Here is a 16,022-nt window from a genome sequence, read left to right on the forward strand (position 1 = left end):
TGGCAGCCTGGGCCAGCTCATGGACAGCATCTCAGCCCCAGGCAGGCAGCAAACGCTTCTCGCCCTAGGGACTACGGAATGGCTAGGAAGCAGCCGGGTCCCAGCCTTCCTGCACCAGACTCTCCGGGGCCACGTGGGGATTGGCACCCCCCCTCGCCGGGGTGGGGGTCGGGGCGGGGCTTCACTCAAGCTTGGTCAGCGGCCTCCAAATCCCTGGAGGCTCGGGGCCACCCCAGCCCACCAGGCTCTCAGGGCCCAGGCCTGCTTCTGGCTCCTTCCTGGACCGCCTCTGCCAGGAACATGGCCAAGACCTTTGGTCTGACAGGTCCCGGGTGGCCTGTGGGGCTGGGCCTGTCCCCTAGCTGTCCTGGGCTCCCATCTCCCTTGGGAAGCCCCTTGCCTCAGAGATGGTTCCGGAGGGCACAGGTTGGGTTGGTGGTCAGAGCCCTTGTGAGGGAGAGATGGAGGGCCCTGTCCCTCCCTGGGAACTCCCTGAAGACCCAGCATCCCGGAACATGCTGGCGGCCGCAGCTGAGGCCTCCCAGATGGAGTGACCCGGGGAAGGAATCTCAGGGGGGCAGGGAGTGGGAGTGGACCTAGGCTGCAGCTTGAGTTCCTGGAGGGGCTCCGTCCAAGATCAGCATCGTCTTTAGCTTAGGAAATACAGGCTGAACCAACCTAAGTCTCAGGTCTGCGACCCTGTCCATTCTGCCAAGGAGGAGACTGAGGGTCCCAGTGGTCCAGTGACTTGCCTGATATCACATGTCCACCCAGCTTCCCAGTTACAAAGGCCATTTGCACAAGCATGTGTAAGCCCACGAGCCAGGCGCTGGGTCAGCGAGGTACGGGATGTGTGAGGCGGGGTAGGTATGAGACTCCAGGAGCTGCCGGGCTCCGGGTCCAAGCAGAGAAGAAGAGACAGTGAGCGCACACGCTGGCCCACGTCCCCTTGGCCTCTGTGACCTCTGTGACCTGACTGTGGACATTGCTGGGCCTCGCTGGACGTGGCCGCTCCAAGCAAGGCAGCCCCAGGGTCCTGGGGGCAGAGACGGGACCCCAGGGGCCTCTCCCCTGCTTCTTGCCTCCAGGCTGGGCGCTGCTCCCCACGTGTGCCTGCCTGTGTGTGTCCATGCATGCATGTGTTCCCGTGTTTGTGACCATGTCACCTGTGTGAGCGCCTCGGTGCGCACAGAGGAACAGACTCAGGAGGAAAGATGAAAGGGAGCGGTCACGGCGGGCCGGCTGGTCACCAGCACAGCAGGACAAGGACTCCAGGCCTCACTGCGTGCCTCTCCAGGGGGCTCGGAGTCCATTCACTGAACGCGTGTGAACAGCAGCACACGTTACACGCAGATGCACAGTGACAACCTCGATGCTTTCTGTCACGCAGCTCATGCTGCACTCTGCGTCTCCTGTAACCATCTACTGACCGGCAAGTGCAGAGATTAAGGGTGGCTTCCTGATCCAAGAGCAGGTTCTCCGTGTAGCTCACTCACTCCACATGCCTACAGACATTACAAATGTGGAGAGTTTAGTGAACGCATCCACGTCATCCTACCAGTCCACCCTAAAGGAGATCAACCCCGAATATTCAACGGAAGCACTGGTGCTGAAGCTTCAATACTCTGGCCACCTGAGGCTCAGAGCCGACTCATTGGAAAAGACCCGATGCTGGGAAAGACTGGGGGCAGGAGGAGGGGACGACAGAGGATGAGATGGCTGGATGGCATCACCGACTCGATGGACGTGAGTTTGAGCAAGCTCCGGGAGACAGTGGAGGACAGCAGAGTGCTGCAGTCCACGGGGTCGCAGAGAGTCGGACGTGACTTCACGACTGAACAACAAACCACCACACACACACACACACACACACACACGACGAGTCAGCGGTGGTCCACTGCTGGGGACCCAGCACCCCGCCTCCTGCAGGCCTCAGCGGCCCTCCACAGGGAGGGGACCTGGCCACCCCACACTGCCCCCTCGCCGCTGGTGCCCCTGCACGGGGCTGCGTCCCCAGGATGGGCAGAGACCCTGGTGTAAGAGCCTGGTGCGTACAGGTCTGTAAACCGGACCCCAGAGCTGAAGCTCACACGGCCTGCTGCAGGGCCCCCGATGCCCGCTCAGGGTGGAGGCCAAGACAGGGCCTGAAGAGCTTGCAGAGATGAGGGCAGAGAGTCCGGCCAAGGGCAGCCCTCCCCAGCCTGCACGCCTGTGCCCGGCCCCGGGGGTGTACAGCAGCCGGCCGGGCCCCGGCGCCCTGGCACGTCGGCAGTCACCCCCTGACCAGCCCTGCTCCGCTCTCACTTTGTCCAGCTGTCAGACGCTCCGCAACGAGGCTCCCGTTATGGTGAGTGCGGGCTTTAGACTCTTTGCCACGCGGAAATGATGGTACATGGCAATGAGGAGCCGGGCTATTTCAATGCGGCCCCCAAGTGCCCCCCAGCCGGCCCCACTGCCCTGGCCTCACAAGGGGCTCTGCTGAGGGGAGAAAAGGCAGCGTGGCCAGGCCCCTTGGTGCGCACCCGGAGCCTCCGGGAGAAACAGGCAGGCAGGGTGGGCTGGGCGCCCCCGGCCTCCTGGGAGGTCTGGGCGGGTGGTCGGAAGCATCTGGAACACAGGGCGTCTCAGTCTTCTGCCGACTTGAACACCAGCCCCGGGCCTCTGTCCTGACCCTCCTCGTTATCACAGCCTCTGAGAACCATCTGGGCAAAGCCTAGGCCCCGGAACTCTCCCGTGCTCGGAAGCTCGACACGGGATCCACAATCCTTCCCGACCCACGGGGGGCTGCCCACATGCGTCAGTGCCTGGGAGACCCTGTGTGGGTTGTAACCGGGGTGATTTTCTGCTCCCACAGATACATTTCTGAGGGACCCCTGGGTGCCAGGAGCTGTGCTGTCAGGCCTCTGTCCATGTTTTAAAATAAACTCACAGGTGTAAGAGACAGTTAACTCTGGGCTCACTCCTGAGCTCATGCAGACGACAGTGATGACCGCCCGGCGCGCAGAGTCACGGCCATTCACAGGACGCCGCGGAGGGGCTGCTCGGGGGTACGCGCGCTCCCCCCGGCCCTGGGCCCCCAGAATTCCGCTTCTCTTCCAGAATGAGGCGCTAAATAAATAAGCCAAAGTGGAATCCTGTTTACTCAACAGTCGGCCCTCAGAGCAGCTGTCCGATTCAGAAAGGACCTCCGGAATCAAGGCCGGGTCCACAGCAAGCGTGTCCGGACGTACACACTCATCTCCCGAAACACGCTCTCCCACAGAGGCTGTGAATCACACGCCCACCCACCTCCCAGCTCTGCGGCCCCCAAGGAGAGGGAGACGCAGGCAGACCTCAGACCCGCAGCTGCAGGAAAGAGCGGACTGTACTGCTCCGGTTACATCAGCGGCGACCCGAGGGCCTGAATCTGCACGGTGATTGAAAAGCTGGGAGAAAAATACCTTCAAGTCTTTGGTAGAGAGAGACTGAAAATCTTTTTTTTTCCCCTAATTCCTGCCGTTTCCTTAAGGCCATGTTCTGAGACCTAGCATCGTTAGGAAGATAAAAGGAAGTCTCCCCTCTGCCTTCTTGGGGTGCAGCACCACCCGGGCCTTCTGTCCCCCGATTTAGAGGCTGCATTTGAAATCGGCTCCCCAGACCGCTCCCCCACCCAGCCCCGGACTAGTTCACAAACACGGAGCACGTTGAGTGCTGCGTCCAGAGGCCAAGGCCAGCCCGAGCTCCCCAGAGGAGGGGCAGGGCGTCCCGAAGGGTGAGCAGGAGGAGGCAGGGTTGGCCAGTTCCCCGCGGCCCCCGCCCCAGGCCGCAGCACTCTTTCCCCCGCCCTCTGAGTGCCCGGCCCGGCTGGCCACGGCGGGCAGGAGGCTCTCACAAAGACCGGCCCGGCCAAGACTGCAATCAGGAACCACAATACGCCTCTCTCTCATGCACAGCCCTATTCATCTTCGCCAACACTGGGAGACAGACTGGCCAGAGGGGGACGGATTAGCCACGGGGTGACCCGCATCTGCACACAAAAGGCGGAGTGTGGAAAAGCGGCTCCCCAGGCCCCCCATTCTTCACCGCTGAAAAAGCCAGATTCAGGGAAATGACCATTTAAACAGCTCTCTCCCACCCGTCCGCAGACAACAAGTCATGATTGTCTGTCCGCCCGCCGCGCTCCCCCCTCCTGGGGCCAGCGCGCCTGGAAGGAAGTGGCCTGGGGCCTGCAGCCAGAGGGCCCGGGGGTCCCGTGCATCCAGGGCGGGCCACCCCCCGGCCCCCCAGCACCTGCCCGGGGCTCCTGACCCCACAGGGGACAGTCAGGGAGGGCAGGGTGCTTGCTCCCAGTCTGACCTTTCAGAGAGATGGGGTGCAGGGTGCTCCACCCTGGGAAGCAGGACTGTGACATCCTTCAGGATGGACAGACGGCGCTTCTAAGGATTGCAGAAGGCTATGCACACAAACAAACTTCCCCCGAGCGCCTGCAGAGCGCGGACCTGCTCCGGGCCCCACGCCCCACCTCCCTGTTCCTACACCGGCTTCCAGAGCGTTGACGCCTCGCAGAGGTTGCTGCCCAGAGCAGGGTAAACGCGGACGTTTCCGTGCCAGGCTCTCCAATAACCCATCCTCAGAAAACAGCACCCTCTCCGAGCAAGATGAGGCCCCGAACCTCTGCCCTGCCCTGCACCCATACTCTTTGAATCCAGAATACAGAAACTTCTCTGTCGATCAAAACATGCGTCTTGACCTTAAGACGTGGGGCCTCAGGAGGACGGCAAGGCCTCTGAAGCCAGCAGGACCGGTCGGCTCCCACGGGGCGAGCAGAAGGCCGGGGCTCAGCCAGAGGTGCTCAGAACTCCCTCTCTCACCACAACGGCTCTAAGATCACGGAGAATCTGTCTCTACACAGAACAACCCCCTCCCCAGGGGAACACACACACAGCCTGGCCCTTTCCACCTTAGAAGCAGTGAACTCACAGGAGTCCCCTTTCAAGAGATCCCCCTGAAAGCACAGCCCGGTGGAAAGGAAGGGTGAGGAACTGTCGTCCACTTGGGGGGCCCCAGAGTCCCCTGGCAGAGGGCACAGCTGGCATCGGCCCCTGGGTGGCTTGCTAGCCCCCAGGGACCACCCATCCCCAGCCACTCCTGAAGCAAGCGGGTGGTGGAGGGCGGTCCTCCAGTTTATCGGAAACTCACCCGGCCCTCTCAGGGCGGCCTGGGCCTGCAGCACCACCCCCAGGCTGGAGGAGTGGTCCCCTCTCCCTTCAGGGCTTGGACCCAAAACCAGGGCAGGAAATGGACACCAAGCCAAAGGAGCAGGTGAAGGGCAGCCTGGCCTCCCACACCTACCTGCTTCCGAAGAGCCAGAGGCAGCTCATTAATTAGGCTGGAAAGCAGCTGAACGCTGCACACCCGTCCTTTGTGAGGGCCAGGAGCTAACGAGGATCCGCCTGCGCTCCGGGCCACGGAGGCTTGGAGGTGGGCTGGCGTGCCCTGTTGGCTGGCATTGGGGGGGCACCGCGCAGTCCTGGGGGCAAGGGGCCTGGGGGCGAGTGCACGGCCACCACGGCAGTGGGTGCCGCCTGGCCCTGAGTTCCCGGGGCTGGCTGTTCCACGAGGGCAGCCGGGCTGAGCCCAGTGCACCCAGGCTGCCCTCCAGAGCCCAGGCCTCCGAGCCAGCAAGTTCCCAGGAATGCCCTGGGTACTCGGGTCCACACCCGCCCTGCGAGCCCTGGGGCTCCTTCCCTGGACAGCAGGTGCAGGGCCGCCCGTCCCACAAATGCTTCCATCAACTTGCTCGACTCAACCAAGTCGCAAGAAAGATCCACTGCAGCGCGAGCTCTGCTCTCAAGCAGGCAAGGAGGACGGGGGGGCCGGACTTGGTGCGGGGCCAGGCGCTCTGGCGGGCGAGCCCCTGCTCCTAGAGCCGGCGGGCCCCGGGCTTGCCCGGAAGGCGGCGCGGAGAGCGGGGTACGGGCGCGCAGGCCTCGTCCGGGGCTCCCTCCGCCCGGGCCCGCGCCTGGCCCGCCAGCGTGGAGCGCGGGTGCCATCTACCGAGAGCCGGCGGACAGAGGCCGGGCGCCGCTGCCCACGAGCCGTGCGGGGAAGGGGACAGCACGGCAGCCCCGGAGCGGGCCGGGGCCCGGCGGCGCCAGAGGCACTGAGGCCGCCGCGTCCACACCGCCCGCCACCTCGGACCCGGGGCTGAGCGCGGCTGCGGGATCCACGCGGGGCCGGGCAGGGTGCGCGCCGGGCGCCGGGGCCCCGCAGTGGTGCCGGGCTGGCCGGGCCGAGCGCAGCGGCGGCGGCCGAACGTGCTGGAAGCCTGGCGCGCGGGGGGACAATTACCTTCTTTCAGGAACTGCGCGTGGATCACCAGGACGAGGAAGCAGCAGAGCGCGGCCCCCGCGAGTGCCCAGAGCGCCTTCAGGAGCTGCATCGCGGAGTGCCCACTCGGCCGACGCCCCCCAAGTCGAGCAGCAAAGGTCCAGGCGCCGCATCAGCGCCCCGCCGGGTGCAGCCGCCGCGGCCGCCCGCTCGCGCCCTCCATCCGCGCCAACGCCGCGCTCCGCCGCGACTGGAGGTGCCGCTCCGGGAGCCGGGCTGTGTCTTTTTGGGCAGGGGGAGGGGAGCGGGCGGGGGCGCGGGGAGGGGGCGGGCGGGGCGGGGAGGTTAGCACCGAGGCTCGGGCCGCGGCGGCCGCCGCTCCGGCCGCTCGGCCACCAGCGCGGGCTGCGGGGCGCCGGGGGCCCGGGCGCGGGGGGGTGGCCGCCGCGGCCCCATGAATCAGCCCCGCCGCCGCCCCCGGAGCCGCGCCACCGGCAGGGCTCGGACGGCGGGCCGTGGATTGCGCAACGGCCCGACCGCCGGTCGCCTGTCGCCTCCCGCCGCTGCCTTCCTCTCGCCGCCGCCGCCGCGCTCGCTCCGGCCCGGGGCTCAGGGGGCCGCGCTGCCGCCGCCGCCGCCGCCGCCGCGGAGAACCGAGCGCGGGGCCGGGGCTGCGCGCCGGGCGCGGGGCCGCCGCACCATCGCCGCCGCCGGGGCCCGCGCGGCCGGGCCCAGCCCTCAGGCAGAGAACTTGCGTGGCCCGGTGGCCCTCGAACGGTGCCGGCCTCCGCGCTCCCGGAGCCCGCGCCTCCGCCGCGGCGGCCGGTCGAGGCCCGGCCCGGGCTCCCGCGGGCCGCCTGCCCGGCTGGGCCGGTGGCGGCCGCGCCGACAGGTGGGGCCGGCGACAATGCGCGCCTCGCCCGCGGGACGCCGCCGCTCCGGCCCGTGGCGCGCGCCCGCCGCCCGATCGGCTCGGTCCTTCTAGGGAGGCGGCGGGAGGGGCCGCGCGGCGCTCGGACTCCGGCCCGCGCCCGCCGCCGTCTGCGCTCCTGCCGGCCCGCCGAGCCGCCGATGCGCACTGGGCCGCGGAGGGGACCCAGGGGACCCCTGCCGCCCTGCAGCGCCCCCGCCTGGCGCGCCGGCGGGTCAGGCGAGGCCGGTCCGGCCGAAAACCGCGGGTCGGGCTCCACCTAGGCGTGCAGGGGCCTCACTGCAGAGGCGGCCGAGGCGGGGGCCGACCGAGCGGGGATCGAGCCCCTGGTGCGCCCAACCCCCCAGCGCTCCGCGGCTCCCGGGGAGGACGGGGGGCGGGGGGCGGGGGGCGGGGACCCCGGCCCAGGCGTCGTCACTGCCCAGGACTGAGCCGCGGCGGCTTCTGAAAATCTGCACCTCGTCCTGGAAACACACTCGCTGCACATTCCGGACCCAGTAGGTGCCATCCTTCCGGCCAGCGGTCGGCGCGTAGGCGCTCACTCAACGCCCGGGGCTGCGCTAGATGCAGGAGCGGGCCGTTCCTGGCCCGGCCTCCTCCCGCCTCTGGGAAGCGCTGGCATTCGCTACCAGCCCGTTTTCCTCACCAACTCTGAGTCCCGGAGCCGGGGTATCTGTGCCCAGTTCAGCGTCCCGGAGGCCAGTCTAGGTCTCAAGGCAGTTGTTTGCCTGATTTGAATTTCAAATAAAATTCCAAATTCCCAGCAAAGAGCTTTGGCTGGGGATCAGGGAGGGAGCCTCTGCCTGATCCTAAGCCCCACCGTGTGGGGTGGGTGGGGCACAGGAAAGGGTCCCACCGCCAGAGGGTCCTGGGGAGCCTTAGGCCTGGAGAGCAGGCCCCAGAAAGCTGCTTTCTGCCTGCAGGGACATTGATCTGCAGGAAGGGAAAGGGGCCACTCCTGGGAGTGCTCCTGGAGGTCAGGTGAGTCAAGGCCCTCCACCCACACTTGGGGACACAGACAGCAAGTCACTCCAGACCAGCACCAAGGCTGCCGCCGCCGACCTGGCCTGAGGTGCTGTGCCAGCCCCGGTCAGAGGGGAGGCCGCCCCTGAAGCAATGCCCCACGCGGGCTGCGTTGCTAGCCAGGACCCCTCCCTGCGGATGGTCCACGAGACAGGAACACCAGCTCTGAGCCCTTACCTGGAGAAGTGGCTGCAGCCTCAGACAGGCCAAGCAGCTCAGACCCTGCCTTGCGGGTGGCGGGGTGGGTGGGCGTGGTCCTCTCTCCCCTTGCATGGGCCCTCGGAGTCCCATTTCCTTTAACAGCCTCTTCCTTGGCCTTCACCCCCAGGCACTTTGCAGGAAACTCCCCCTGCAGCAGCCTCTGGGGAGCCGCCCTTCCTAACAGAATAGAGCCTGACCTCCACCAAGGTCATTGGCGTTCAGTCCTCACCTGGGGCCGCGCTGTTCCCCTCAGAAGGCTTGAGGATCGCTGGGTGCTCACTACACACACACCCCCAGGACCCCAAAGGGACCTCAAGCAGAAAGCAAGGCCAGCCTCTGACATCCTCTGTGCCCAGTCAGGTGGCTACTACTGGAAATTTTGAAAATTGCAAGTATTTTCCATTCCCCAGGAGAACTTTTACAAACTAACCATTTCGAAGCTCCTTCTGTAAAGAGAACTAAGAGAAGAGAGTTTATAAAGAGAACCAGGGTGTAAATTTATTTTCAACAAGTGCAACAGGAGGGGAGGTGCCATGGGGACCAGATTATCCTCCGGCTCCAGGGCCTTCCCCAGGGCCACACGTGCGGCGTTGCTTGTGCCCTTAGAGGAGTGACAGTGACGACTGGGGACCCCGTGACAGGTCCACAGAGGGGATTAGCCGTGCCACTGGGAAGTGAGTTCAAGGTGTCCGAATGAACGCCACACACACTGCAGGAGGGGACACCCAGGGTCTGATCAAAGAGATGCATCAGAATAAATGATAAAGCCATACTGGTGTGTGTACGCATGCTCAGTCACTTCAGCTGTGTCCAATTCTTTGCAACTGAATGAACTGTAGCCTGTTAGGCTCCTCTGTCTGTGGGATTCTCCAGGCAAGAATACTGGAGTGGGTTGCCATGCCCTCCCCCAGGGGATCTTCCTAACCCAGGGATTGAACCCACATCTCTATTGTCTCTTGCATTGGCAGGTGGGTTCTCTACCACTAGCACCACATGGGAATTGCGCCCCCCCCCTCCAAATTGAGGACAGTCTTCAGGCCAGGAAGGGTGGGGAGTCCTGGAGCCATGTGCTGGAAAGAAGGGAGGAGGCTGTAGCCAGAGGTGTTGGAAGGATGTCCAGGGCTCCAGAGCCAGCACATGTGACCCCAGAGGAGGAAGCTTGCCTCCGAGGAGCAGAGGCCAGGCGCGAGCGAGCTGCTGTCAGGCAAGGGTAGCTCAGGCCAGAGCTGTAAGAGTGCTGTCCAAAGAGAGAGGAGTCTTCTGCCTGGGGAGGGGCCCAGAGGGCTGGAGGTAAGGACTGGGTGTGGAAGACGTGCCTTTTGTTTGATGTGTCTCTAACTGAAACTTGACGTTCCCTTCAGTTGGCCACGTAGGCAGTAAACATAAGAGTTTAGGTGTAACTGTGATTTTTGTCACTACCAGAAATTGCAGGAATCTTCATATCACATTACAGCTCATGCAGATAGCTTGAAATATCACCCTGACTTCCAATTATGGTTGTCCCACTGCCAGACATTTTTATGTAATGTTTTAATAAGGAAGCAAACATATTACTGTATCAAAATAGGTTTCCCAACATTTGATAAAACTGCATTTCGATATAATTGGTTTTCTTAGTAATCTTGTATGTTTTTATGTTGTTCTGAGAAGGGTTTCATAAGCATCACCAGATTGCCAAAAAGGCCCATGGGACAAACAACGCCTGGGGTCTCCTGATCTCCTGAGAAAGGGAGAGTGTGAGAGAGAGCCAGAAAGGGCAGAATGGACATCTCTGGTCATCCACAGCAGGTAGGGACAGGGGTCAGAGGCAGGACCATCCCCTGGGAGGGAGATGCACAAACATCCCCAGGCTGCAGCTGGCCATCATCAGGCCAGTCTGGGACTTTGCTTGCCCACCAGCTCCACTGCTCCTTCCAAGGGTGCCAAAGTGTCCATATGCCCTGCCTGTTCGCAGGGAACCTACAGTCAGCTCTCCTGGTCAAGCAAGAAGCCCGCTGGTTCAATAGGATGCGAGTGACATCGGTGACCAGTGACTGTACTCACTTCCACACTTATTCCTGTAGAGAGAGGACCTGGCCAGGAGGACGACCAGGTGTTTGCAGAAAGAGACGGAAAACCCAGGACATGAATACTTTTAACACAGGACCCTGGGCGGGGGTGGGGGGTGGAAATCACTAATGACTCAGAGAAAAGTAAAGTAATAAAAATAATAATTCAAATAGCATCATTCTAGAAAAAATTTGAGAGAATGTGCACTAGTGAAAGACAATAAGTTACCGTGAAACAAAGGGAAAGAAAACAAGAAGAAAAACTTGAGAATCAACAAGACTAACCAGCTTGGGGCTCCAGGGGATACCCTGAGAAGTAAAACGGGCATGAGTGGAAACCAGGCGTGGAAATTAAGGGATGCCTTGCAGAACAGAGAGTAGATAGAAATAGACGGGAGGGACGGTAAAGGCTGAAACATGCAAGGTGTCAAACGCCTATCTACAGAAAGTTTAAGGGAGAAGGTTAAAGGCAACAGAGACTAGGAAATTCAGACAACCGAACACACATCCTTGGATGGCAGCCCCCAGACTCAGAATAAGTCTGACTCAGACCAGGACCCAAGAAATGCAAGGGACTCAGAGAAGCTGGCAGAATGAAGAGAAGAAGAAAGCTATGTTCTGGGAAGTCAGACACAGACGGATGCTGGGGTTTCCATTAGCAACACGGCTTCCAGAAAACCCCGGAGCAGGTCATTCGGCACTAAAGAGAGAAGTTTTGGCACCTAGAATTTTATACCCAGCTAGACTATCAACACGGTTCCGCATTTGAGGGCACACAAGACTCCGGTTGACTGGCCACGTGTCCACAGCGGCAAGATGGCCCAAGGTGACATCCCAGCAGAAAAAGGAACCAAGGAGGTGGCTGTGGGAATATGGACTGAAGAGTATCTAGCATATTTGATTCTTTAGATGTGAAATAAGCTGTAAAGAATGTGCTTAAAAGCACATTAGGCCTTCACACTGGGGAGAATCTCCTTTAACTGGTAACACCTTCACCATAAAACGTTACATCTCTTTCTTCACAGGGCTGGTCACAAAGTTGCTATCTTTGCTGAACAATATTTATAAAGTAGTATTGTAAATGACACTGATCTCTTGGTTTGTTTTAAAATCCACAAGTAGACAAAACTCAGAAAAAAACGTTTATGGTAGAAGGGTAAATACAGATCTTAAACCTTGATTTTTTTAAAAAAATTATACGAAACAAGGGAAGGTACGGTGGTATTGAAGTGGGCTTTCTGATTTCTCCTGGCTCAGAGTGAGAGGTGCTCAGGCCCTGCCCTGGAACTCGCTCTAAACCATAACGTGTGTCTGACCATTTGCTAACAAGTCTGATCAGAAGCGGTGAGTCAAGGGGTAAACGTTTAAGTCAGCACTTGCAGCCACACTGGGTAAAAACAAATAAATAAAAATCACAGCAGGAAGGCCCAGATGATGAACAGCTTTGTCCCTGGGGAAAAGGTCAGGGTGTGAGAAAAACCGAGGCAGAATCTTGCTTTCCATTTGTTATTTGATTTTTTTTTCTAACATGTGAGACATTCAAGCTCTGTGATTTGAGAAGACCTAGTATTATAAAAATACTGTAAATGAATCGCATTCTGTCCATATAATGTAATAGTCTGCACTTGTTGAAGAGAACAAAGTGGTATTTATAGAGGGAGATAACAGATATAAACAAAATAGAGATGGTCACAGCTATGTTTTTAAATAAGTGTGAACACACTCTAACAACTAAAGACCACGAGAGCAGGAGGGGCTGGAGGGCTGGCCTTGGCTGGTGGAGAGAAGTCACCCGCGTGGAAGGGAGTCACGTGGCTTTCTAGGAGGGGGAGGACCAGGAAGACGCAGCAGGTAGGGCCCAGCTGGCAGGCTCAGGGCCAGGAGACCGGAGTCCAGAGTTTGCAGAGGGGACCGAGTTGCCAGTGAGCATGCCAGACAAGGAAACGGGAGGCAACAGGCAGAGGAAGCCACGAGGGGCAAGCGCTGGGGGTGAGGCCTGGGGTGACTCCAGTGCAGCCTCGGCCCGCGACGCTGTGGGAAGGAGGGGGGCTCTGGGCTGAAGCTCCGCCTCTTCTGGGTCCAGGCGGGGAGAACAGGCCTGGAGGGCAGACTGGGCCCAGGGTCAGGGCCTCATCCTCACCTGGGACCAAAGCCAGGGCTGGGGGGACAGCTGGAAGGTGACCACCACTGTGTGATGGGTAAGCCTGGGGGTCACCGTAAGGGACCCAGCCCACATCAGCAAGAGAGTTAGTTAGCAACAAGTGGGCGTGGAGACAAAGAGCAGGGCTTCCCTGGACGCACCTGCGGCCTGAGGGCGGGCTTGTCTCCAGAGGCGGGGCCGTCCTGCTCACAAGGGGACCCTGAGCTTGACCATCCCCCCACCCCCACCCCAGGGCCCTGGTGTCCTTGGGAGACCCCAGCTTTACCACCAGACATCCATCCCAGCCATCCCAGAACAGGGGGTGCCCGGACCCAACTGACGCCCAGAGCACACGGTCCCTGAGCGGCTGAGGGCACGGAGAAGCGGGGAGGGGAGCCACGGGGCAGCTCAGCAAGGGTGGGGCCGTGGCTGGGAATCCCAGCTCAGTCCCCATGCTGCCGAAGCCTAGGACTCTGTACTCATGGCTGAGCCACAGCAAGGCTGGAACAGGACCACAGTGACCATCCTAAGGAGAAGACGGCCACCGGAAGCCAGGCCTGTGTGTGTCCAAAGTGGGGTCCTGCTTGCCTCAGCCTTGTCTGCACCTTGGTGACTGCAGCCCCCGCCGCCCACAGGCAACCCTCAGTCATCAGGCCAGGCCAGACCCTGCGGTCACCAGGCACTCCTAGGGCCGCGGGTCCCCACGATCCTCCGAGCAGAGGTCTGTGTGTCCACCAAGCAAAGACACACGTCTACTGATCTCCCAAGTACCTGTGCCCTGACCACGCCCCAGGACTGTGCTAAGTGGGTGCGAGGCTCCCCATCCTGCAGACGGAAAGGCTGAGCACTGGGGGTGGGGCTGCCCGTTTCCACGCCTACTTATGCACTCTGGGGTCAGGAAGGGATGGGCCCCTCGCCCAGCTGCCCCTCTCAGATCACGTTCAACCGTGTGACCCTGTTGGGGACACACTCCTGCTCTGGGGAGGGCCATGGTGCTGGGGGAGGGGTCAGGCCAGCAGCCAGGGGTGGCCTTAGCTTAAGAAAAGGGCTAGGAGCCTGAGCGGGGGCCCCGGGCTCAGGTCAGCAGCTGTGGAACCACTGGCCAGCTGTCAGGCCCTCTGCCCCTCGATCCCTCACAAGTTCTTGGGACTCAGACTAGAGCTAATTGGACAGATTGCACCTCCCGGACTTGGCTCCCTTCCGCACACACGGAAGGGGTGACATCGACCCCCAGGGAAGCTGGGGGCATGGGCATCGCTGTGGGAGCCCCAGCGAGATGGGCCAGGCCACGCTGGTGGTCCAGAGTCACCCCGGAATGCAAGCTGTGAGCTCAAGCTCTGATCCTGTGTGGAGGGCAGATCCCCCAGCAGGGCCGCCTCCTCGGTCCTTTATACCCAGCATTGGGGGGCGGGCAGGGGCGTCCGGACTGTGTCTCTAGAGCAGGAGTGAGCAGAGCCAATGCAGGCTGGAGAGGGGGACGTGGCGGATGTGAAGGCGGCTAGCGGAGCGAGGGCGGCAGGGATGCTGGGGCGGGGGCCAGCGTGGGCGTCCATTCTCCATGGGGCTTCAGGACAGCTGGGGCCAGGGGCCAGGCTCAGTCTCCACCACACTCAGACCTGTGAGGTCGGGAGTGCTTCCTCTCTCACTCTTGTTTCTTCTGTGGGCACCCAGCACCCCCAGAAGCGTGTGATCTCGGCGAAACCCCCCTTCCCGTCACCCACAGGCCAGCGCTAAGCCCCGCACCCATGGCGGCTCAGGGTAAGCCCCCAGGCCCTCATCTCCCTGCTCGGGGACCACCTTGCTGAGGCCCTGGTGTCTGAGCTTGCCATTGGCCAGGCTCAGGCAGGAACCAGGGGCTGAGCCCTCCTCCTGCATCCTCCCCCAGTCCCCTGAGCTGTGGCCAGGCCCCTTAGGGAGCAGGGCTGAGTCCTGGAGCTTTGCACCCCGTGGACCTCCCTACCGGTGCCAGGCGCCAAGGAGGAACTCAGAGGATGCGACACCTGGGTGAGGGCTGGGGAGGGGCAGGAAGGCGGGTAGGAGTCCGGGGCTTCACTGAGGAGCAGACGTGCCCCCTGAAATGACAGCCTCCGGGGCCCAGCGGCTCCCCTTCTCCGGCCTTGCAGCAATGCCTGTGTGGCTCCGGTCCCCGCCCTGACCGCTGCGGCCCCATCCTTCCTGTGAAGCCCCGCCTGGTCTCCGCACGTGGTAGCCCTCACTCTCAAACACCCTAGGTGAACTTGATACCTCCCCTTGGCTCAACGTGTCTCCTGATGAGCCGGAAGGGAACTGCTGCCCACGGGGTAGCCTGGTGCTCCGGGTCCCTGGAACACCTACGCATGTGCTGCGCTCCCAGGGCCTTAGGAGCTGGAGGAGGCCGGAGTGTGGCCGGCTCACAGCATCCAAGTGAGCAGCCACTCTAGGAGGCAAACAGGGAGGTTCTGGTTTCGTTTAAAAACAGTCAGCTCCTGTTAAGAGTCCTTGAGGCAATATAGTCAGATTCAAGATGTCTCAACCCTAAATCTGAAAGTCACATCCTCAGAACACCTGGAGCAGATTGCAGGTGTCCAATGAGACACACAGGACTCAGGGGAGCCTTTCTTTATTAATAACAAAACCTCTGAAATCAGACAAGAACAGGAGTGCCTTCCTCCAGGGAGGGGTGATGGTTGCGGCAGAACCACGGGACTGGACACCACACAGCAGGTAGGAAGGAGGCAACGGGATCTACCGAGCCAACAAGCGTGAGTCTCCAAGTCACAGAGGTGGGCAAAGAGCAGACAGGACACCCCCCAGTGCAGGCAGTGGGACTGCGGCCACAGCTGGAGCCCTGCCCTGGGCCCCTTATCACAAGTGGTCCTCACAGTGACCTCCTGAAGCAGAGGTTCCCCACTTACTGCTGAGGAAACAGGCTCGGGAGCTCAGGACCTGCCTCGAGCCAGGCAAGCAGGGGCTGGGCTAGGGCTGGGCCACCTGGCAGCCCTCACCACCCAAAGAGGCTGTAACATCCTCAGAGCTGCTTCATCTCTCCACCCATCCATCACATCCACCTGTACATCCATCAGTCCACCCCTCATCATCCAGCTCTTCATCCTTCCATCCATCATCCCTCCATCTGTCCACCCACCCACCCATCCATCATTCACCCATCCATCATTCATTCCATCATCCACCCATCCATCCACCCATCATTCGTTCCATCATCCACCCATCCACCCATCCATCATTCGTTCCATCATCTATCCATCCATCCATCATTCCATCATCCACCCATCCATCCACCCATCATTCATTCCATCATCCGTCCATCCATCCACCCACACATCTATCTAATCCATCTTTTGTTCTCTTTACCCAACTGCACATCCTATAC

General features: G+C 61.3%; 1 protein-coding gene across 2 annotated transcripts in view; it reads right to left on the reverse strand.

Annotated features, from left to right (window-relative positions):
- TAFA5 (TAFA chemokine like family member 5) overlaps positions 1-16,022 on the reverse strand; it is a 177,453-nt gene that overhangs the window by 99,586 nt on the left and 61,845 nt on the right. Inside the window, exon 1 of one of the 2 annotated variants that reach the window (XM_025282670.3) lies at positions 6,331-6,642. The exons of the other annotated variant lie outside the window; for it this stretch is intronic. Within the exon in view, the coding sequence (XP_025138455.1) occupies positions 6,331-6,421 (91 nt within the window). The 5' untranslated portion in view covers positions 6,422-6,642. Of the gene's footprint in view, positions 1-6,330; positions 6,643-16,022 lie in introns of those variants that run through there. 2 annotated transcript variants of the gene reach the window in all.

The sequence above is a fragment of the Bubalus bubalis genome, chromosome 4 (genome assembly GCF_019923935.1).
Source record: "Bubalus bubalis isolate 160015118507 breed Murrah chromosome 4, NDDB_SH_1, whole genome shotgun sequence".
NCBI lineage: Eukaryota > Metazoa > Chordata > Mammalia > Artiodactyla > Bovidae > Bubalus > Bubalus bubalis.